At 36.2% G+C, this 24731-nt stretch overlaps 1 protein-coding gene across 8 annotated transcripts in view; it reads right to left on the bottom strand.

Annotated features, from left to right (window-relative positions):
- Positions 1 to 23823, bottom strand: part of arap1 (ArfGAP with RhoGAP domain, ankyrin repeat and PH domain 1) — a 48871-nt gene extending 25048 nt beyond the window's left edge. For 5 of the 8 annotated variants that reach the window (XR_003675405.1, XR_003675407.1, XM_028465605.1 and 2 more), the window contains exons 1-14: positions 23623 to 23823; positions 21546 to 21740; positions 9903 to 10795; positions 5602 to 5744; positions 4796 to 4884; positions 4636 to 4715; positions 4134 to 4277; positions 3910 to 3979; positions 3637 to 3757; positions 3309 to 3493; positions 3117 to 3223; positions 1669 to 1868; positions 1080 to 1165; positions 645 to 827 (exon numbers count right to left, since the gene is read on the bottom strand). Coding sequence is in view for 3 of the 8 variants with exons in the window: in XM_028465605.1 (XP_028321406.1) it covers positions 645 to 827; positions 1080 to 1165; positions 1669 to 1868; positions 3117 to 3223; positions 3309 to 3493; positions 3637 to 3757; positions 3910 to 3979; positions 4134 to 4277; positions 4636 to 4715; positions 4796 to 4884; positions 5602 to 5744; positions 9903 to 10714 (2220 nt within the window). In the remaining 5 variants the exon portion in view is untranslated. Of the gene's footprint in view, positions 1 to 644; positions 828 to 1079; positions 1166 to 1668; positions 1869 to 3116; positions 3224 to 3308; positions 3494 to 3636; positions 3758 to 3909; positions 3980 to 4133; positions 4278 to 4635; positions 4716 to 4795; positions 4885 to 5601; positions 5745 to 6231; positions 6341 to 8413; positions 8703 to 9902; positions 10796 to 21545; positions 21741 to 23622 lie in introns of those variants that run through there. The other 3 variants (XR_003675406.1, XR_003675408.1, XR_003675409.1) reach the window with 3 other exon arrangements.
- Between the last annotated feature and the right edge of the window lie 908 nt (positions 23824 to 24731).

Below are 24731 nucleotides of genomic sequence, written 5' to 3'. Positions count from 1 at the left end.
TAAATTGCTCTGTGCTCGATTAGAAAAAGGCAAAAACTAAATTGTCTTCACTCAGAAATGTAATTCTTCATTTTTTATCAAACTGTGGGGGTTGCGTTTCATGGTATGTCACTTATAAAGAGTTAATTCTTTATTGCATTTCATTCAGACCCCATCATGAATGACGGAATTTAGGCACCAAATGAGCGAACAAGCAAAAAAATAGAAAAATAAATGTTAGAGAGGTAATTGAGCCAACGCAAAGTTGCAATTAGGCATTGTGGACAACCTATTTACAAAAAAATATATTTATTTATCATCTGTACCTACTTTATTCTATACAGGTTCTGCTGGTGCCTATTCCAGTGAACATTGTACTCAAGGTGGAACACACCCAGGGAAAGGGTTCAGTCTGTCAGGGCTAACAAACAAATCCAAACAATACCATTCACACACTTTGATTACCCATACGCTGTATGTTAAATACTCCAATAAATGTAATGCATGTCTTTAAACTGCAGGAGGAGTGTATACTGTAAACCAATGCAAACATGCTAATGGCGTGGGAGTCAAAAGTGTGAACCAATACGCCACTAATTTTCCTCCACAAACAACAATACATTTCAAAGAATTGGATATACAAACAATAAAAAGAATAAACTTGCATTGTTGAGTTCTTTCTGGTTTCCATACAGAGCATGGTATTTCCTGTATTTGCCATGCCGGTATTTGCTAGTGATGAAGTGTCGTCTATCTTCACTGCAGCTCGAGTGCATTAAGGCTTCACTTGGTGGAATGTTTGCTGCCCAGAAGCTGTTTACACGCTCATTTCCCAGCACAAGGAAAACCTGCATCACACAAATTGGAAAAAAGAAGGTAGAAGTGTATCAAAATCTACTATTAAAAACACTTTGGTTTTAAACAAGAAGCTAAAATCCTTTACTTTAATCTATGTAAATAAATTATCATCATACAATACTAATCTTAGTATTTCAAGTATTTTTGTATGAATTGTTCATTTAAAAAAAATGTCTTTCTTATCTTCTGAGTTGTGTTAGAAAATCTTAACCTCCTGCAAATAATCTGATTTGTAATTTCACCTGAATGAGTTCCTCAGTCCAGACCTTCTTGTCCATCTTTAGACTCCGCACTTTTGAGATGCTTGGGCCGAGACCCCGGTGCTCTCCTGAAACATGTACACACATGTACATTGGCATGGACCATTGTAGTAGTAATGGTTTACATACAGTATATACCTCCTAAACATCTTTTCTTAAACTACAGCCTGGTTAGGCCATGTAGAATGAATGGATCATGAGCGTTTGCCAAGACAGCTGCTCTACTCTCAGTTGAGTGAAGGCATGAGAAACCAAGGAAGACCTAGGCTTAGATTTATGGACGTGACTAAAAGAAATATGAAATGGAAAGATATAGAACTGGATAAATAGAAGCAGAATGCATTAGATAAGCAGAAATGGAGAAGTATGATAGGAAACTGAAGTCGAACATGAAACAGTCATAGTTGTTTTCAGCTGACTGCATATGATGATGAGTAACGGTTTATATACAGTATATACCTCCTCAACATCTTTTCTCAGACTACAGTGTTAAATTATTACAATTACAATCTCAATTATATTTACAAATATAATTACATTTCCACCCACATGCAAATGCACTCAAACAAACCTGCACATCTTTTGCAGACCACCACACACAAGTTGATTGCTGCCCATTCTGGTTTGTAAGCCCCACAGTCAGCACAGCAACTATTGCTTGGCTCCTCCCAGATCCGCTCGGCCACCTCACTATTAGACAAAGCTTCACCGATGGAATGCGTCATGGCGTTTACCCACTTCTCTCTGTGCTGCTCTGACTCTGCTACAAAACTTCAGAGAGACACAACAATGTCAAAAGTAAATGCATCTTTTTTTTTTTTTTTTTTTTTTTTTTAATCACAACTAGTAACAGACACCTTCATTCAGCCTCCAAAGTCTATATCGCATGTATCAAATTCGTCACTTTAGAGGATTCCATTTGACCCACAGGAAAAAGTAAACACGACAGAAAATGTGACTCATTGTGTCAATGAAACTCCACAATATTTGCAGGGGCTCACAGTTTTCCCATGCTAATATCACATGATAGCAGTTATTTTTAATCTTAAATTGTTAAAAGAAGTCTCAATTTTTCCAAGATCCTGTAATTTCTCTCAATTATTGCACAACATTTCCACAAATTAAACAAAAATTGGTCACAAAATCAAGGGCATTTAAAGCAAATATCCTTGAGAGACTGATATCTGTCACTTATTGCTTGGACGTGGACATTTCCCTCACACATTAGTGCATGTGTATGTATACAGATACATATCTTCCTGAATAGTAATGGCAAATGTTCCCGTTGTAGGACCCTTTACTTTTGGGATTTTTTAAATTCACTCCATTTAATTTAAAATAACAACACTTTAAAACTCAGCACCCCTCAGCCCTTTTGTAGAGGAAAAGCTGCTGTGGCATCTTAAAGCTTTGTGTCCGATGATAATCCCTTTCCAAGAAGCTAACAGAAATGACAAAATAACAAATAAGCACAACCTCAATTTGTTTAAATATTTCAAATCTTATGGTTGTTCTTGCTTTTCTGTAATCGTGTTCAAACAAAATAAAAAAAAGTCTAATTTGAGGATTTGAATTTTAGATCCATGAAGATTTATACACCAAAGCTACACATATGGACACGCAAACTCTTAAAAACCTCTGATACAAAACCTCCTCACATTTCCCTATCCTGTCATCTGAGTCCCTGCACTGCAGGGTGCACGGCCTCAGCCAAACGACCACCCACACAATGCACAGTAGAACAGTCACTGTGGAACAAAGAGGACTTTCATTTAAGGCACTCAAAACTTTAGATACATGAGGGTACGACTACTTAATAAAACAACTTCTATTTATTTCTGTACCTGAAAATTACACTATCTAGTAGGCATACAGTATTTAATTAAAAATGTAGGTTAAATTTGATCATTACCATTAATTCAAGTAAAAAAAACTACCTGTGTAATGTAAAATATGATTGCAGTTATAAAATATCTGAAGACAACATTGGCATGCTATGTTTATGTGAACGAACAATACCTGAATGTACGATAAGGTGTGTTAAGGTCAAAACTGCGCCTTTCTTTGTCTCTAATATTTCCTACATTCATGTCAATGGCTGTGATTCCCACTCCAATACGATAGTCCTAAAAAAGAGACAATGTATTTGAACAACCCATGAAGTGTTTATTTTATCACACATTGACAATTAATCACACGGTGGCATCTTACCTCAATACTCTTGTAGAGGAAGACTTTATCACTGGCCACCACAGTATAAAGTTTGGAGCGTATTCCCCTGAGTTCCAAATAGCCTTGATACTCTGGATTCAAAGATGAAATGGGGCTCATGGTGGAGCCTGACTGGCGCCCCCTTGTGACGTCTTGAAGTACAGTCACCCAGTTGTTTCTTTCAGCTGGAATAGATACATGATACATGTATGCATTTTTTAATCCAGGACAAATGGCATTTACAAGACAAGAACAAAAGTACTGCAAACATTAGAGTTGAATGAACTGGCCCAAGCTGTCTGCCACTCTTTGAACAGCTCAAACAAACCTTCAGTGTCAGCCTTGAAGATAAAAGTTCGGTTGCTTGTGACAACCTCTAATTTCAGTTCCCCTATGCTGCCCACATTAGTGATGAACGCCGTTGAGACAAACCCCTTCGAATAAGCCTCCTGCAACACACCAAAGACACAAAAAAATCCACTTTGGTAAATATCAACTTATCACCAAACTATCTATAGCTTAGCATCGTTGACACAGGCATTTTGAGCACGTTAGCATACACAGCTCATTATCATTCATGAGCTTATGATGGAGATTTTACCCTTTGGTTTCCATAGTATCTTAAGTAGTCAACATCCAGCTTTACCCATCGTCTCTGGTAGTGAAGACCCCTATGTGCAAGAACCAAATAGAAAACATCATTAAAAAAAACTTTAAAATGTCGTCTTTAAACTTAGAGCTTTTTAGCAGACGAAAGACAATAATCCTCTGGCTTATTTTGTTTAATGAAACCTTAGCTCATGTGTTTATGTGTGGTGTGTATACCCCTGGGGTGGGTTCTTGTCCAGCCAGCCCATCTTGATGACCGTAGAGAGATGAGAGCTTTCTTCTTTAACAGATGGGGGCAGTGGGCCATTGTCTTGCATGTACACACTACCCTGCTGGCCATCGTCCTGCCATAGTTGATCACTTTGGATGGACAGGAAAAAAAACTTGATTATATTTAGAGCTCTAATTAGAGAATGCAAATTCAATTTAAATAAATGCACGGCAAGATTTCAAGTGAAAGCCAAAAAAATGTACTAAATATGGTCACTATGAATTAAGTCTGTCATGACATGTTTAAAGATCGATGTTAGTCATCATCACATTTATTTTTAAAGCAATGCTTCATCCAAACAGGTATTCTTGCTACATTACACAAAGTCATATGACTTCATCTAGTCCCCCTGTACCGTATTATCTACTACCATTCTCCACCCTCTGTTCCATTTACATTCAACATTATATTGTGTTTTCACTTGTGATTTTAAAGTGTGGTGCTTACTCAGTCTCCAAAAGGCCGTCATCACTGCAAAAAGAGTGGCACCGTTTTTCTGATTGACGTGGAAGTGATAAAGACATACCCTATTGGAAAAGACATATAACTGATATCATGTGGGCAGCAGAAAGAAGAGAAGAGTTTAACTTCATATGATCTCTCTTACCCCTTCATTCAAGTTTACTTGATCAACACTGGAAAAAACCGGGTCTGGATCCTCGTAATCATCAGCATTGAGATCAATCGAATCTAACCCTGAAAAAGGATTCAGTAGGTGAAGAAAACTACACAATCATTCTACAATGATCTACAAGAGCATTTATTGGGATGGGTACAATGACCAAGTACCTTTTTTTCCTTTTTAGAATTCATTTGTAGTTTTTATTTTGATCAGTTAAAAGTAAAATTGCATGAAATCCAAAATATATTTAATTAAGAAAAAACTAAATTGTAAAAAACCACGATTAGTAAATATATTACACAGGAGCGATTTAGCGATAAACATTGGACAGTGACAGCAACAAGAAAATGATTGCTTCTTAAAACATGCTGTCGATGTTGATATATAGACCAAGTTTTCAAAAGCACAAATACACAAACTCCGGGTGTGTCTTGTTGCAATAATAATGCCAGAGGTTAAAGGCTGATTTAACATGTTAATGAAAGATAGAACACCATCTTCAATTACTCAAAAAGCTTTAAAAGCTAGTTAATATGCCAGATTCATTATCCGCAGTCATAAAAAAAGTTTGCACGTCGTATAATACTACAAAAAAATAACAAATCATCAAAAACATTACACCTAATTTACAGCTCATGCATATTTTATGTGAAGTCATATGACAGGTGGATAGTTGTGCCTTGTTCATTGATTAGAACATTAGTATTGCCTTCAATTTTAACACAGAACCTTGTGTTTTTCCCATTTTTACCCTGAGAAACATCTTTTTGTGACTGAATATGGATGCTTACTGGAACCATGAGGCAGAAGAGGAAGCTTTGGCGTAGGTTGAGCCTGTTGTTGTGCAAGTCCTTGAGTTTGAGTTGTCCCGATGCAAGCTCGAATGTGAGGTTTATCTTTTTCCAACTCAGGTGGTTCCGTCTTGGTGAGAAAGCTGGTGGACAGACGGGTCAAGAAAGAGTTTAGAGAAGAAAATAGTCATAAAAAGCCCAAACTGACAATGCTAGGAGAGAAGGTCCTACATCTATGCGTCCTCTGAGACAAAACACTTTTTTCATCCTGGGTAAAACCTTAACAAAAGATTATGACTATGATATGAAGTACTGTGTTGTCTGAACTGTGTGAAAGAGTCACACGGTCAGACTCCTCGGACCATGTGACTTTTTCCAATAATTTAAGCAGCAAGTCTGAACCTGCCTCTGATGACACCTTTAAAACAGCCTTCGAGATGTTCCACTCAGCACACACGGGACACGGATCATCATACAAACAGGATACACACCATCTGAGGCTAATACCAAGAACAGCTTTGACTGGCATGGTTAAAGTCAATCATGTGCACTGCACACTGAAAGTCAGATGTAGGAGTTTTACTTTATCTTGTCACAAAGAAGGAATTCAGGTCATGCAAAACGACATACCTTTTTTGTCACCAATGCTGCCTCATTTCCACTAGTTAAAAGGTGCCGAGTGCTAACAAAGAGACAATGGTACATTTGTCCGGGACTAATGAAAGAAACTCTGAACCCATTTCCATTGTCTCAGCATCAACTGCAGTTGTTTTTGTGAACAGTGTGAATAATAAAGGATCTTTACTGTCCCCAAGTGGCAACTTGTTTCACAGCTGCAAGAAAAACATGGCAACAATCTCTCCACTACCAAAAATAAATAAAAATAAAAAAAATCACACATCCCTTTAAACTGTTTATTTTATTTCATTTTATAAATTACAACACCCTGCATATTAACCCCTATCTTTATGCTGATGGGAAAATATAGTTTTAACAAATTAAAATGGCTTCCATGTAGGCTTCTAAGGGATGTTGTGAAAGTTCCTCTTCATTTCTCCCTTTTCAAATGAATGTGTTCTTCAAACAACCACAGTAAGCACATTTTTTTTTTTTTTTTTTTTTTTAAATATTAGGGACACATCAGCACATGCATGCAAATAGCTTAGAGAAATTAAATCCTCCTTGTGTTTTGAGAAACACAGTAAATAATTGTCCAAATAAAACTGCACAGCCATTAAGATACAACTTTTTAAAAGTAAGTATATTCAACATCCTTCAAATGCTTTTGAATAAAACTGTAGGTAACATATTGGAAAAGGCATACAGTGTGATGACTGGACAAGCTGAAGCAATAGTGTATGACTGACTAATCTGTTATGATGTCTGTTGTCTGTTAACTGTTATTAAGAGAGAATGTGATTGACTATTTTAGATCCTATATTCAGGACTCTTGTTATAAAAGACTAGAAGTAGGAAAGAAAAATCTATTATGGTGAACAAAGTGTGTAGTTGTATATCGTGCATTTATCCTACAGGAAATAACACCCACAAAACAGGAAGTAGCAATGCACATAAAATGATATATGCCTTTGGTTTAAAACCTTAACCTGCACAAAAAAGGCCAAAATCACTCATCTAGTATCTATTTGGATATTAGCTTTAGCCACTTCAGGTGCCATGACAACACAGCTATATATGCTAGCTCCAGTGCAGGGGCAGGAAGTGTGCACACAGCAGGATGAACATAACTTTAGGTAAACACATTGGCTACAGTGAATTGAAATTATGGCAAAATATCTGACTGATCTTTACAATTACCATTACACACACAAAATTTAAGCACAAAACAAGCACAAAAAACACAAAAAAGAAAGGCTTTCCTAGATACAAACACACAGAGACACAATTTACAGCAAATTGAGAAACCCCAATGAACTTAACATGTTTTTATAAGCATGTAAATAGAAACCTGTTTAATAATACAGTATATATATATAAAATATTAATGTTTTCCTATTAAACTAATACTAATAATAATAATAATAATAATAATAGAAAGATGGGGGAAATGCCTTGTTTGAACATGTTACCTTTTTTCTTCAGGATAAGAGTGCTGAATGAAGGCTTCTATATTTAACGTGGATAACAAAAAAATGACTAGATGAAGCAAGAGTGGATGTTCCTCTCTCCTTCCCGGCTGTGTGAATGTGACACTATTTGGACATGTTGACTGATTCATCACATTTAGCAAAGGATTTCTTTCTTAGATTTTAGTCTACAATAAAGTGAAAAAATTACATTTAAAAAAAAAAAGAAAAAAAACAGTTTTGAGCATCAGTAGCAGGTTAATCTCCCTTTTAACAAATATACTTGTATATAATTGTTGAACGCGTTTTAACCTCTAGCCAAATATGAGAGCTACACAACAGTTAAAGATTTAAGGAATGCCTATGCTTCTGTTGAATTTGATGTTACTAGGGGTTTTTTAGTCTAGTCAAACAGGTACCACAGCTACATATCTTAGCTCTAGGACAAGCACGGGAGGTGCATACAGTGCACACAGAAGGATGTATACAACCAAACAACCACATTTTGGCTACAGTGAATTGATATTATGACAAAAGGTTCTCACTGATCTTTAAAATTACTGGTACACACTCACAACACATATGAAAACATGAGCAGCGGCAAAAACAAAGGCTTTCCTGTTTGTAACTCTCACCCACGGCCAGAGGAAGGAGAGCTAAACAGGACAGAGCACCAGAAAATATACCGGTAAGCACCTTCAGTACATTATCAGCATTGTAATTACCTGCCCCGACATGTTCACAAAAAGCATTCGTTCGCGATGATACAGTCTTCAACACACACCTACTTCCAAACAACAGGAGGAAATGACATGTCAGCCAAAGAAGGAGGGAGGACGCAACAAAGCTGGCCAACAATGAAAAAATAGAGTAAAAATGAAACAACTCTGGTGAAGCTGTTCCGAAATCTAAACCTCAGTCGTGGTAAGAATCCTTTCTTTAGCAACTCTGCCTTTTCAACGTTTCACTAAGCTAACATTTGACAACTCTGTGTTGTTCTCCTTTGAGACTTCCTCCCTCTCTGTAAAGAGCTTCCCTTAATTCATGTGTGCTAAACACTGTGCTGCTGCTGCTGCTGCTGTAAGACTAGTTTCTTTTCCTCGGCACTAAAGATGTCCTTAGGGTACGAAGCAGAAAAAAAATCTTGCAGTCAAAGTGAATTTTACTGGCAACAGTATTTCTTTTTTTTTAGATAGTACTAAAGGCTTGCAAGCACAGCAATGTGTGCATTGCACAAAAACAGGAAAAAACACTTCTGTCAATGTAGAAGTGAAGCCAGATATGGGCAAAAGATCAATCTCAGATGGGGTAGAAGTTCATCAGCCCTATAAACTTTAGGATAAAATATAATTTATCCTGCTAATTGTAAAATCCATGGAATTATTCAGTGTGCACTGGTTTTTAAGTTTACAAAAAGGATGTCTTTTTTTTTTTTTTTTAAACAATAACTAAACCCTAAACCCACTTTTATCTGCTGAATACATGTACATGTGTTTGTTGATTGATTCCTAGTCCAACGATTGACATTTCAATTTGGCATATTTTGTTGTAGAATGTAAGTGTGACTGCCCTCTCAGCATTGATTGACAGCTCCAATGCGGTCTGCGTTCAGCTACTGTGATGGTTGTGACCGTGTGGACAAGGAAAAAAAAGAATTTAAAGGAGCGCAATATAGATCGAATCGGCACCCAAATATTGTGATCACAAAAGTATATTGTCCCAGCCTTAGTATATTTAATGCTTAGTATGTTTAATTGTTATATTCTTGTAATGTGGATGTAAAAACAGGCTAAAATTGAAGCTGGAAGTTTTGATGGTATTATATTTTAAATGTATTGTGGTAGTGTAGATTGAAGGCAATAGTGAAGCCAACAGTTGTGATATAATAGTGTCATTGTTCATTTATTTATATACCTAAAAACATGACTCATTTAAAGTCTATAAAATGACAAAAGGACTGAATTAATGTAAGCTTAAAGTGGTGTTAGCTGGGATACACAGTGATCCTAAACAAGATAATAAGGGAAGATTCAGTGATTTGAATATGGAAGTTAACCAGTGTAACTACTTAACCAGCAGATGGCAGCAAACTATGGACTAAAGTGTTTTTTAACCAATAATGTTATACTGAAAACAACAAACAAATAACAAAATATTTCACTTACAACCTGTAATTTACGGTAAAAGTCAGTAAGGACAAGTGTTTAAACATACCTTCTGGACATGGGCCTCAGACCTAGAGATCGCTGAGGGACTGGTGGAGCATTTTTGGATCCCACGAAGACTTTTGGAGGAAGAGGTGGAGCATTTTTATGAATGATAGAAGAAGCATTTTGAGTGACAGCCGTAGAAGTAGCTTGTAGTGGATCACTGCCTCTAAGCTGGACATGAGACTGTTGTGGTAATGACTCAGCATCAGAATTTAAATGGATTTGAGGAAGGTGTGAAAGGCATGGCATGTTTGTAAAGGGTTGTGGAGGGCAGTTGGGGGTATTTCGCGGAGGGACTGGGGGTAAAAGAGAATTGGGGGCAACAAAATGAATCTTAGTCCTCTCCTTTGGCAATGGTTTCTCCAGTTTCTCACCAAGTCCCTCGGTCCTCTCGTCCTCTTTTCCATCAATACAAGTTGTCTCTCCAGAAAGTTCTGTCTTCTCTCTGGGCCCCTTTCTCTTCTTGGGGGCTGGTTTCGCTCTCCCCCTGGGTATAGGTTTCAATATATTTGCATCTCTTTCAACATCATCCTCACTGTTAAGTCCGTCTCCCTGCAAGACTTCAGTGAGTCCAATGTCAGGTTGTAACGTGCTTGTATCTGTGTGACACCTGACTTGTGTTTTGTTCAGGCTGGCCAGGATACGTTTTCGATGACCTGGCAGTGCGATGCCCATCTGCTCCAGCTGCTCTGAGTTCAGGTCACAACACTGTTGTAATGTTGCTATGCCAGCAGACTGAAAGGCCTCGGTGTAGTGCTCCAGATGAAGGTCACTCAGCCAGTCCCAGACATTCACACAAGATTCAGACACAGACATAGTGGAGATGCACGTGTTCCACGGCCACAGGATGAATGTTCTGAAGACAAATGATCACAGCCAGTTCATGGATCTGAAAACCTGCATTAAGAAAAAATATATAAGCACGGATATATTTGATCAAAGTCATCATCAAGGCACTTGTACGTGCAAAAAAATAATATCAAATATAATTATATACCAAAAAAAAATAACAAAAAAATATACAAAGAACACAGAAAAAAAACACACAAATAGAAAAGCAAAAATTCTAAAACCTGTATAATTTTATAAGAATCCTGCATTCAGAAAAATAATCAGTTGTTTAGATCAGTGGTCCTTAAACTTTTTTGGCTCAAGTACCCCCTTTCTCTACCTTCTACCTCTTGAATGCAAGTACATCTCTTTGTCCGACCACCACATTTTGCTCAGAATTCTGTGGAAAAAACGATATACAGTGGGGCAAAAAAGTATTTAGTCAGCCACCAATTGTGCAAGTTCTCCCACTTAAAATGATGACAGAGGTCTGTAATTTTCATCATAGGTACACTTCAACTGTGAGAGACAGAATGTGAAAAAAAAAATCCAGGAATTCACATTGTAGGAATTTTAAAGAATTAACTAAATACTTTTTTGCCCCACTGTACAACAATAGAGCATAATGATGGATGTTGTATTTTTATTCTTCAGTATATTTTTCTTGCTTTTTGTGTGGGTTTTTGTTGTCGTTTTTATGTGTTGTTGGTATTATTTAAATTATTATCTCAGTGTGTGTTTTTGGTGTCCTTTTGTTGTTGTTCGTCAGTTCTTTTTATTATTAATTATATCTCATCTTATTTAGTGTGTTTTTGTTTTGGGAGTTGCTGGTAATTCTCTCCCCCCCCTCCTTTGAGAAATACTGGTTTAGATGATGCAATGATTGCTATTGTGACAGCCTTTGTATTCCGGGAAAACATAGTCATAATTACAGTAAGATTTCCTTCTCACTAATTTCTGTCTTTGACCACTATGTGACGACTGATATATGAGACAAAGTAAAGAAAATATATTCATCTATAGTACTGGACTTAGCATAGATAAGCCCAATTGTATACATTCAATCAATTCAATATGCACAATCACAACTGAGAACTAACTGAAGTGTAATTTAACATCAGGTTGGTATTCAATTCACGTTCACCCAAACTCACCCCTCACTTAATTCTTCTCAAACCTCTCAGCATTACTAAAAGGACACACAGATTGACCCGAGGCTGGTTTCCCACAATTAAGTCTCCACTGCTCATGACTTTTATGCACTGTGTGCTTAAAGCTGATACCCGGAGTTTCTGAGAAATCTATGTTTATGTATGATTCTTTTGAAATGCGAATAAATACCTAACTAGTCTTTTACTGTGGTCTACTGCCGGTGGTCATTCATATACATTCATGTTTATAAGTCCCTCCTTCGTCCTATAGACCTGTTGATTGTTGTCTGGTCATTTCATTTTTTTTTGTAGTTTCACAATGTCCATTGATCATTGAAAAACAAAAATAATAATAACTTATTCTGTTGTAGAAAAATAACTAATTACTTTACTTCTTTTAAAACATACTTAAGTACAAGTAAAATTACTGATTTAGAAATATACTCAAAAAAGTAGAAGTACCCCATAAAAGCAACTCAGTTACAGTGACGTGAGTACTTGTAATCTGTTACTTTCACCTCTATTTTCAAACCATAAAAGTCTTTGCATTTGACGCAAAGACTTGTGAAAAACACTTCCTGGATTTATATCTGCATGTGATGCACGGAGATAAATGTGATTGGCATTGTGACATTAGACTGTTGACTTGTCAAACAACTGCTTCCAAACATTCTCCCACGTACACGTCATCATCCGGTATGAGGAGCGTGTTCATCCAGAACTGGTCTCCTCCAAATAAGTCTTCAATTTCTAATTATGTGTCTGACAGCTGGATAACAGACTCCTCACAACAGATTAACTACTTTTACTGTTCTGAATTCAAAACAAAAACAGTGTTTGTCATTCTTAATATACAAGAACCCTGCTTAGCAAGTGTAAATAGCTGGAGGCTTTCTTTCTCAAGCACAAAAACAAGCATATTGACGAATAATTTGTCAACATGATCAATGTGCTGCAAGGTTTTCTGAAACTACAAAATAAAATACAACCTGTAGGTTCTTCGTGAATGCTGCAAACATAATGGGAATTGAATGTTACCAACCTTTACCCAAAACATTTTTTCTCCACTTTTGTTAAAGCATTCTTTATCAACAATACCCCCCTCACATTTTGAACAATATACCTATCCACTCTTCCTATCTCTTTCCATTTTTCCTCCATACTTGTTCTCACCCACCCAGAAAGCTGCCAATAACAGGGTCTCTGTGCTGCCTTTACAATAGGGCATACTGTTGCCTGGGTAGTGCACACACTGACAACCAGAGAGCAGAAGAATGGTGGGGGCCCACCGTTCAAACATGCTCACAAACTCTTAAACAAGTAGTTACCTAATTTTAGATTAAAGATCCTTTTTTTTTAAAGATCACCCCAAGCAAGAACAAATAGACCTTGTATTCACACAGTTTTTGCTTATGTGCACATGAATACACGTAAAACATTTGCCCCAGACAATTGGGCCGCATGTTTTGGGAAGAAATATGAGATAAACATAATGTCGGACTAAAGATCACAAGGGATTTGTTGCCATAAGTTATACTGTGCTGCCTACTGAATTACTATCTCGACAGAAAAAAGGGATTAGTAACATGTCATTCACAATGGCATTGTAGTTGGAAACTAATACACATATATATATATATATATATATATATAAAACAGAACATATATCACATTTTGGTGTTTTCTTACTAGTTAAAATAATCATTTTGTTGTTCAAATTTACCCTTCAGAAAGTAATGAGAGTGGCTTTAATCTCACTAAATTGTTATAACAACAGCATTTGAAATAGATTACATTTATGAATATGAGGTGGCCCACCCATCCCTGTTTTAAAAAAGCAGACGCAAAGAGTTCACAGCAAGACTATCCACATTTCCATGCAAAGATAGATCATTTTTGACAGCTATAAAAGCATAAATATCTATTTAAGATAGACTTCAATAATTTACTGAGAGACCACCATTTTGACGTTGAAGAAATGCAGCAAAGCATTTAAAAAGCCACAAATAAAAAACGGTATTGTAATCAAATATTGGCCAAGTGCTCATTAAAGTGCAAAATGCAATTAATGCAGGTGTAGCTTTACCTGTAATTTCTGTTCAGTGTGGGTGTACTAGTCCAGGGGTCGGTAATAGCCACTTAAGCCCCACCCACCAAGCAAACAGGAGGCTGAGAGCAGCAGATCAATCAGTACTAATTAGATAATAAAACACACAGAGAGAACACACAGTCATCTACTGTGTGTGTCACAGGAGAGGACGATTGACTTAATGTTATTTTATTTTACAGAACAGGAACCACTATGCACTGTGGACAATTTTTAACTGTGTGAGGTAGAATGAGCAGTTTGAGGATGTTTTGATTAAATGTATGACATTTCAGCAGTCATTAATCAAACTAGGTGTGCAGTGTGCACCTTAACACTGAGAAGGTTTGTTGGATTTAAATTAAATCAATGATAAAGGAATAGATCATCCCTTTACTTCTCAGTGTCCCTAAACTTATGGCAGATCAGTGCAACTCTAAAATACATCTGATATAATAGCAAGTCCCACATCTGAGCTGTTAACTAATGGTTTTTAGAATTTATCAAGCCTGTCTCTTCATAAGGACTGCTAACCCCACACAAACACACACACACACTCACACAGGACATGACTCATGCCCTCTCACACCGAACACACACTGCTGCTTTCAGCACTCAGCCCACTTTCAATTAGAACTGAATGGTGACTCAGTCCTGCCAGTGCAGAATTACATTCAAACAATGACTTTTAGAGAAGAACCTTGCGTCCGTGTATGTGTGTGTGTGTGTGTGTGTAGACATACTCCCACTTCCCGTTATCTCGATTGTGTGCTAGATTTCACAACAAGATTATTCCGATGGCAACTCACTTACTGACCACGTTTTCCACAGAGTCCATGATGATCCCAGAGCCATGTTACTAAATATACATTCTACTTGAAATAAGTTAACACATCTATCTATAACAGCAAGGAAGTTATGCGTCGTGGTGTCTGTTTGACCTGAAACTTTGTCATCAGCTTCCACATACCGCAAGTGTCTGCATCTGTTATTTTGGAGTAATTTGGTGTAGCAAAACGTTCATTTTAATTTTATTTTGAGATTACGGCTCCCACGCGGTATTGAGCGTGGTACTTCCGGATCCGGATCCGGTTCATGATGTCACTGTATCCCAGTTTGTTTGGGTTTAAAAAAGAAGGTCAATATTAAAAACGTTTTTGTACTGCTATTAGTTATTCAAGTTATTATTTCATGGTTATTTAAAATTATTCCTGTGATCCCAAACTTCCTTTAAATCACGGGTCATGTAGTCCACTTCACGTCTTCATGACCGTGCCATGCTACCATCAGCGTCTCAAACACTTCACGGGGCTCCCTGAATAGATCATTTGAAACCGTCAGCCACTGGTGAGTCTTTTGCTGACAAGTTTCCCATTGTTTAAACCATATAACTGTCTGTGTAATTGCTTACTAACGCGCTGTTTCACTAGAGTCGGTATTGAACTAAACCCGTTCAATACTCCATCTGGAAAACTGCAAATTGCCTGTGCAATGGAAGCTAAGCTCTGACCACTCGGTTCGAAGGTAAACAATGATTTTAGTTTAAAAAGACAGCCTAATTGTAGATAATAGTTTAATTTACTTACTCACGCATGTAGTTTGGAGCTTTACTTTTTGTTTTGAGCAGTTTTGTTACTTTTCTGATTGGCGCTACAATGGCTATGGAGTTTGGCCATCACTGACATATTGATGTGAATGTACGTTTATTCATAAATTAATTTTATTTTTTATACTGACTTGGTTATTTGAAATGCAATACGTATTTTTGACCTTTTAGGTCAGTTTTTGGGGGGCGTTGGACCAACTTTAAAGTTTCTTCTCATGGATTTTGCTCCATGCATCTCAACTCCCATGGTGAGCTAAAGATCAACAAACTGGTAGGACAAAGTCTCAAAGTCTCTCACCTACCGCTGTGGACAAACCTTTCTTTAGATTAAAAGGATATGAATTGAATGTTTGAACTGTACTGAGCATTTGGGTCATTGAGGGTAATCCATTTTTTATTTCTGGAATAGTGTATTGTTTGTATTGGTTGTCCTTTTTGTAAATATTTCTGTTAATACAAACACAAACTGCACTACTGCCTCATGTATTCATTCACAATCCAATCCAGGCTCCTTTAAAGAACAGTCTTCTGGTGCTGCTATTGTCATCGCAGTCAACTGCCTAGCACAAATGCATCATAACAGGATTATAAACGCTGATATTGTCACCACGTGTTTATAACCTAATGTGCACCTTGGATGTAAATGCTGTACGCACACAGAGGCGTTTAGAGAGTGAGTTGCGACAACGGAAGTTCAAAATAGACTCAAATAGTTCCCGGAAGTTATTGGTGGGCAATGGCAGCGGCTGTGCTCAAAGCGAACAGCGACACATGCACATTTTTGCACAAACACGTCATTATAAATGCTGATATTTTCACCCAGTGTTTATAACCTAATGCACACCTTGGGGATGTACATGACATGTTTGTGTGCAATTAATTTTCCCACTGAGTTTTTTGGGTTTTTCCTTGCTGAAGGAATAAAGACAAGTGTGGTTCCTAAAGAGGAACTAAAGCACAAAACCAAAATTTTGTGCTGAAAACAAATGCATTGATTTGGGTATGAAGTAGAGTTGTTGATTGGTCCTAGTCCAACTCTTGACATTTCAGTCATTAGTATTTCAATTTGGCCTATTTTGCTGTAAAAATTTTAGGTAAAATTGAATTTTGCTATTGGCTCAGAACGGTGGTTAGTGACATTTTGGTGACTTCTCATGTCACAAACCACCACTGTTGGCCCTGCCCCTTCTATAAAAACTAGCACCTGTGGACTGATGCAGAATGACTAACCTTAGTCGCATTGATATTGAGCTTTTCACTACTGCGATAACCTAACCTTAGACGCTGAGGTTTTTTCTTCCGTCTCCATCATCTGAGTGATATATTGTTCACCAATCAGAATAGCCAGAACAGCCTTCCTGGGCTGCTGGCCAATCAGTGATGATTACAGGACACAAGCTTGTATTCGCCGCAGCGCTTCTTAGTGAGTGCTGTAACAACTACACCGAGGCCCTATAAAATCCACGTTGAAGGAATCGCGGACAGAATCACGAAATCGACCAATGAAAACAGTATCTACTGTTGAACAAAGAAATGGACAGAATCGGGTTGAAACATCGTCACCATGAGAAAAAGGACGTTTTTTGAATGGGGAAATGTTTCTGGACTGCGCTCCCCACTCTCGCCCTGGCAGCATTAAACACCGCCTAAACCACCCCAAACACCGTCTAAACTGCCAAAAAAACTACGCAAATTATCACCGACTCCTAAATCAGAGACGACCAGTGCCTGCTTCACTTTACGTGTCTGTAAAGCTCCATCCGTTTCTTGTCAAGTGCAGCGGGGCTTCGTGAAAACATGGGTCAGCTTTAATTAGTTTCACCTGCTCAGAGTGTCTGAACATCTCATCAGAGATATAGAAGATCTGTGGGAAAAGTGTTGTTGTGGACGAGACCACTGATGCCAGGGATTGTAGAGTCTGAAACATCGTAGGTTAATGATAACTAAAATATTCTGGCCCCTCGTGGTGAAATAACTGATGCATCCTTGCGTCCATTTATTTTTCTGTAATCAATGTGGTCTGGAATGATGTCATACGGATCATTTAAATTCGGTTAATATAAATTAAGTTGATCGAAACTTAATCAAACCTGATCAGATTCAGTAAACCATTGATCCCTGAGGGGAAATTTGGTGACAATGCTGCTCTCATACGTCTTTATATGATATGAATAATTAAAAATGAGCCGTCAGAATAACCACTGTCAGTACAATTTATATATACCTTTCAATATCTTACTCAATATTTTAAATTACATTTTGACACATTTTTGTTTAATTATAGTTTTCTTTTTTATTAGTATTTTGTTTCCTCACAGTACAACTTATATCTACCTTTTAATTGTATCTTACTTTATTTTTGACATACATTTTTGTTTAATTATGTTTTTGTTTTTTTGTATTTATTTTATAATCATATTTCTTTAAAAATTGATTAATATTTCTAAAAAACAGAATTTAAAAAAAAATAATGTGGAAAACACAATTTGGAGAGAAAGAAATTAAGCGCATATGCATTTAAATGTATAAAATATCTTTTAAAAATCATAAATATCTGTCAGAAAAATTGCAATTAGGTTTTCAGTCAAAAGGCAGCCCTACTGTGAACTATGCAATCTGTGGTGAGTAGGTTGGATCGAGAGAGTTGTAAAAAGAGACGCATAGTGAGTACTGAGTGGGTAGCTACTAGCTAGCATAGCTTATTCTTTGGAGATTTTATAGTATCCAATGTCCAATTGCAATTTGAGACTTTCACAAAATGTCCAAGTGATTTAACACACTAATAATAGGGAATAGGGGCTCATGACCACTAGGGCCATGAGCCGGGGTGACTGTCAGGTGCCTTTGAGAAAAACTATCTTTGGTCAAAACGTCCTGTCCTACAAAGGCAGCGTTCAGTGGAACAGTTTACCAACCACAGTGAGGGAAGCCCCCAGCTTTAACACTTTTAGAAGTCATTTAAAGGAGTGGCTCAGATCAACCCAGACTTGTGACCACAAGTGATTTAAACTAATTTTTTTATAATGCATCTTAGGGCTACGTGCAATGCACTGTTGCACTTTAAATAAAAATCTTAGAGAAAGAAGCACCTTAGGGCTGTGTGCAATGCACTATAGCACTTTAAATATAAATATACTTTTATTATTTTATTTTTTATTATTAAAAGGCAATTCAGGGCTATTTTCAATGCACAGTGGCACTTTAAATAAATTATTATGATAATGTACATTTATTGTATGCACTTCTGTGATTGACCAACCCTGAGTATGAGGAAGTTTCTTTCCCCTGTACATTTCTTCACCCTACAGCATCTTGTCTATTCTCTTGAGTGTAGTTGTTCTGGTCCCAGTGTGCCATTTACATGAAAAGTTACTGTATTTTATGATCCCTATGTTTTTTGTCCTGTATGTAATCCTTTTGTATATTGTTTTGTGTCTCACCATGTCTCATTGTTAAGTGTAACATTTTATTACATCAGCCTGCTCGACAACAGATGGAAAGCAGCCGTTGGCTACAATCTGGCTTATTTACATTTTTTTGAATGTTCATTAATATGTACTGTCCCTACTTAAATAAAAATTAAAATGTGTGGATCAACACTTAGTGGATAACGAAAGACCACCAGTTATTGGCAAGTCTTTCATTTCACTAAGATATCAGTGACCACTGAATAAATAACAGCTTGCATCCAGAGTAGGAGCAAATCAATTCAAACAATGAATGTCAGTTTGAATTTGATGGCCTGGCATCGTGCGAGAGACAAGTAATGGACCTGTTTCATGTCCCCTTAAGGTGTAATAGATAGTGAACACATTATCCTGGTGATCCTGGTTCTCCATTTAGGAGTAGCCCTAAATTAACTGAAATCAAACAGCATGGTACTATTTAGGCAGCAAAGCATAGTCTTTCCAAAAGCAACATTCAGGAAAACAGGCTGTGGAAAACCTAAAAAGTCATTCGTAGAGGTCAACTACGCGGGTATACGGAAGAGACTTATTTTAAGAGATTCTCAGGCCAAAATAAACTTCCTTTTCACTTCCCACAGTGTGCTTAAAATTCAAGGAAAGTATTTCCTCTACATCTAAGTTTCTAATTATCAGCAATAAATGATATGTCTGACAGTACAGCACAAACAAACAGATCCTCTCTTAATAATCACCAGTTACAAAAATGGAGAACATTTGAACAGTCTGTAGATTTTCTGTAGAAATCATGAGTCCTTGAAAAACCATAAAAAGTCCAAGAATCTGAATCTTTAGACCCCTAAATCCTAATTTGACAAGATTCTTGACGTATTTTGCAACAACATGTATGTGTGCAACAAATCCAGTTTGTTCTACGTATTTGTGTACTTGCTGTGATTCTAGCAGATATTTTAATCATGGCCCTTTGGCTGTTTTTAGCATCTCTAAAGATGCTGAACTATACATTTTATTTTTGAGAGAACTGATGTAATTGTGACTAATTCTTGGTTTGTATAATCCTGATCAATGGCGGATCTATTATCAATGATCCAGCAGCAAAGTAGCTATAATTTTTTTGTTTTTTTTTAATTGTTGATGTATTTTTGTAAAGTATTTCCTTAGATTGCAGATACTTTGATGGTTGGGTTTTAAACTGGCACCTGAAACAAAGATGGATACCTTCCTCTGGATTAGCCTTGCTATCCATCAAGCATCAAACATAGAGGCCAGTAGAATATAGGGCTGGGCAAAAAATTGATTTAATCGATTATCAAATTTGTAGATAAAAACTATTTTTATTTTGCAAATTGAAGTTGCTTTTCTTTCCACCACAGTTTTTTTTTTTTTAATTTTTCGCGTTCCGTCCTTGTGGGTTACCGTAGCACGATGTGAGCCATCCCTCGTTTTTTTTTTTTTTTGTGTAGTAGCTGTTGCACTTTTGCTTAAACCTGGGTTAAAGCTTAAAATTGTTGAATGACGGAGCCTCATGAACTTTTTATTTTGGGATTGTTTTATGCATTTTAACTCTCGAGGACAACCACAGCAATAAAGTTGAACTTTTTACAATAACTTTTACTTTTTTCTAATGTCTGCAGTCATTTTTAAGTGCACTGAAAAAAAGAATTGAAAATCAAATCGAAACTTGAATTCTTCTTCAAAAAATCAGATCGCCCAGCTCTAATAGAATATGATTCAAGAAGCAGGTTTTTTTTTAATTAACATTGGTCATTTGGGAATGATTATTCACCAAATTATGATGAGGGCGATATATTAAGCAAATAATCAAGTGTTATATGACAGTTATTCATAATCAGACATCACATTCTGTTTTTCTAAAGCATCGCCCTGTGCCTGTGTCAATACAGCTAAACCATAGTATCTGTATGTTGTCTTTTTAGCCATTTCTTCACAGCATAGAGAGCAACAATCTGACAACATTCATTCTGAGGGATTCAAATGTCACATGACAGTTCCTTTTTTTTTTTTCAAACACATTCAAAAAGGCTTCTTTTTTGTTTTTATACTACTACTTCTTTGTGTTTTAACTCCAGAAAGAGTGCAACAAGTACTTTCCAGAAAAAGACTACTTACATAGTTTACAGAAAACAAATAAATAAAAAGTTAGGAGGAATACAACTGTGCACTAGACCAGTAAGGACTTCCCATTTCCTTTAGTGGACTAGTCATGCAAACCGATTAGACTGACTACATCTTGTGGGGATAAACAAGCTGACAGGGAAAGAGTCTGAGCTGGTTTTGGGAAGAAAAAAAAACAACAAAACGCTGGATATATGAGAATTAAAATAAAAATAAAAAAATAAAAATAAAAAATGAGCTGCTTACTTATCATTGGTAGTTTATCAAGCAGGACGATGTCACACAGGCTACATATTGAAGTCAACCGTTCTAAAATACTTGTTTAATTATGAAACTTTCATCAGCTGTTGAAATAACCCCAAGTTCCTCATGACAAGTCATTGTCAACGCGTTGTTTGAGTCGTGTACTCACTGTTCAGTAGTCTTCACAAAGAGGTGAACATGATAAAGTGTCTTCAATGTGAAATGTGTGAACACGCCAAACAGCGGATAACAGCTTTCCACCAGATTAAACCACCAGCAGCAGCAGCAGCAGCAGCACGGAGAGACGAGCTGGAGAAAGTCCAGTGTAAAGTTAAATGGAAACAAGCGCCACTTCTGGTTGTTCCTGTCAAAATAAGAGCAAATGGCGATGTTTGATTGTTTTTGTATTTTATTTTGAAGACTAGTAATCCTTTAAAGTCATTTTATTTTTTTATTTTTTTGGGGTGTTTTAACAACTTGATGTAGGTATTTGGGGGGAAAAAAATCTGCCATGTGACCACTGAGCAGTTTGTTTTCATGAACTTTAACTAAAGAGTGAGTTGGACGTACACAAAGCTCACGATGTGATCGGATATACCAGTGGTTCTCAAACTTTTATGGCTCAAATACTATGGAGGTAGTTTGTTTATTAAAAAAATATTTTTCACTCAAAAAAAAAAAAAAATTAAAAAAAGCACTTCAATAATTAAAAGTTTTCAATCAAAGAATAAAAGTGTTGAAATGCTATATATATGATATGCTTTATATATTATATATTATATATATTATATATATATATTATATATATATATATATATTTTTTTTTATTTTTTTTTTTTTTTTTTTCTTTGATTGAAAATGTTTGTTTTTTGTTTACTGAAAAGGTTTTTTGTATATTATTGAAGCCATCTTTTCTTTTCTGTATTTGGGCCATATATGGGTACTACACTCGTGTCTTTGTTATTCAATCAAAAAATGAAAGAAAAGAAAAAATCAAAGAATCAAAGAAAAAAAAAACATTTTTTTTTCATTGAAAAGTTGTTGTTTTTTTATTTAATACTAAAGACACAAATCTACCTGCATAAAATACCCTGTTCTCTTATTTAGGAAACCCAGTTCCCCCTTTTGACCGACTACAACATTTAGTTCGGCATCCTATGAAAAAACAACTGCAGAGCATAATGATGGAATTAAAGATTTAGATTGTAAATAACAGTATTTATTGTCTCTTAAATAGATTTATCTTTATAGTTTTTATCAGTTCTCCTGTCTGGTGTGGGACAAAGACTGACCCTTGTATTTTCAGTTCATGTTATAATCACAATACAAGAAAAAAAAACATTATAAAACCCTATATTTGTAATGCTTTCTTTGTTAATTTTACACTTTCTCGCTCTCAAGTACCCCCTGTAGTGCTATCGCGTTCCCCAAGGGGTATATGTACCCCCTTTTGAGAAAAACCTCGATATATGATACTGGGCTCATGATAACCATATGATACAATATTTTGGAAAGGGAAAAACTACCCAATAATTGCAGTTGGAGGATAAATATCCATGGGCATATTTACATACTTATTATTGGTATGATCTTTTCAACACAATAGGAATATGAAAATAATATTAAATAAACAATAATATAAAGACCAATTTTTTCCTATTTCAAGTGCAAAAAGCTCCACTCAAGGTAATATTGTCATCGTGACATTCTTCAAAGAGATATTGTTATGCACAAACTTTCCAAAACTTTTTTTTGTTTTGTATTTTAAACATCAAACTATCTACATCACATTGAATATATGGACATGTTCTTTTCATAAAGCAGTATTAGCATGTCTACATTTTCAGGCAACAAGGGGTTAAAGGTCCTTAGGATGGGAAACATCTCCAACAGTTTTTTTTTTGACTTCACATTGTTATCAACCAATGCTTTGAGTTGTAACACATCATAGCAACCAGTAGGAGGCGATCTCTCACTGTGTAAACGTCATGTTCAGAAGTTCAGAAGTGAAAACAAAACTCATTCAGATTATGAGTAAAACAATGACAACGGAAAAGAAAAAAACACCGTCAAAATAAAATCTGTATGTAATGTATTTAAGTCCCAATGTGTTAAGGGAGATTAGTGTTGTCAGTTTAGTCTATTTTGAGAAAGTCAGTTAAATAAAGAAAACTAGAGACTAAAACTATACCTTTTCTATTCATACATACAGGAAACATGACACTGTAAAATGACTTGTTACTTACATGATTCAATGGGCTGCCTTCGAGTACCTGAATTGTAAAAAAGCGGAATAAATTAGCCTTCGGGAGCCCTAATGTTGTTTCCATCTTCGCTTGGTGCCAAAAAAGAATTGTTTGTTGGAAACCAGACCATCATAAGGTTAAAGTAAAGGAAGAAGGAAGAAGAAAGCTAAACAGGTTGAACCACCTGTTTCTTCGTCCATTCTGCCATTATGTAAGGAGTGGCAGAGACCAATAAAAGAAATACTATTGCTGACTCTGGCTGAGGATAAGATGATAAAACAAAAAGAGTAAATGTATTTATTTTGTTTGTCAACTGTGTTACAAGAAGGCAGATCAAAGCAGAGATCAAAGCAAATTCAGTTCAAGTGAGACACTGGAAAGGTAAAAATGAGAGGAGGTGAGACATATTGGATTGAGATGCCAATTATGAAAAAATAAGATGAAGTTTGAATGAGGAGAGGATGAAAAGATGAAGGTGGAATGATATATCGTGCAACAAGATATCACAATGTTAAAACATTACAAGATATATCGTTGATGGTACATGCCGTTCCATCCCTACATCTGCCCAGAGCAACTGTGTCTTTACAACCATTGTCAAATCCCAACAAACTCCAAAGCTGCCAGTAAATGGAAACGTGCTAATACTGTTGAAAAAGAATGTTTCCATGTCTTAAATCTGGGCAGTAGAGTGTTCTAGTTTGACTTGTTATACAAAGCAAATGAACAGATAGGATTGTTGTTGTTCTTTTAAAAAAAAAAGAATGTCATGTTACCCTAACATTAAACTAGCATTAGCATTAGCCAACATTAGCTTATATTAGCATTAGTCTAGTATTAGCTTAACATTAGCATTAGAATGAACCTAGCATTAACCTAGCGATAGCATTACACTGCATTAGCCTAACATTAGCTAACATTAGCATTTGCTATCGTTAACTTTAGCATTAACTAGCACTAGCTAACATTAACTAGCCTTAGCCTAGCATTAGAATTAGCTATCATTAACATTTGCTTAACATTAAACAAGCATTAACATTAGCTTATAATAGCATTAGCCTAACATTAGCATTAAAATTAACCTAGCATTAATCTAACAATAGCATTGC

The sequence above is a fragment of the Gouania willdenowi genome, chromosome 13, assembly GCF_900634775.1.
Source record: "Gouania willdenowi chromosome 13, fGouWil2.1, whole genome shotgun sequence".
Classification (NCBI taxonomy): domain Eukaryota; kingdom Metazoa; phylum Chordata; class Actinopteri; order Blenniiformes; family Gobiesocidae; genus Gouania; species Gouania willdenowi.
Note: the sequence above shows the minus strand (reverse complement) of the source record. Positions and strands in the feature narration are given on the sequence as shown.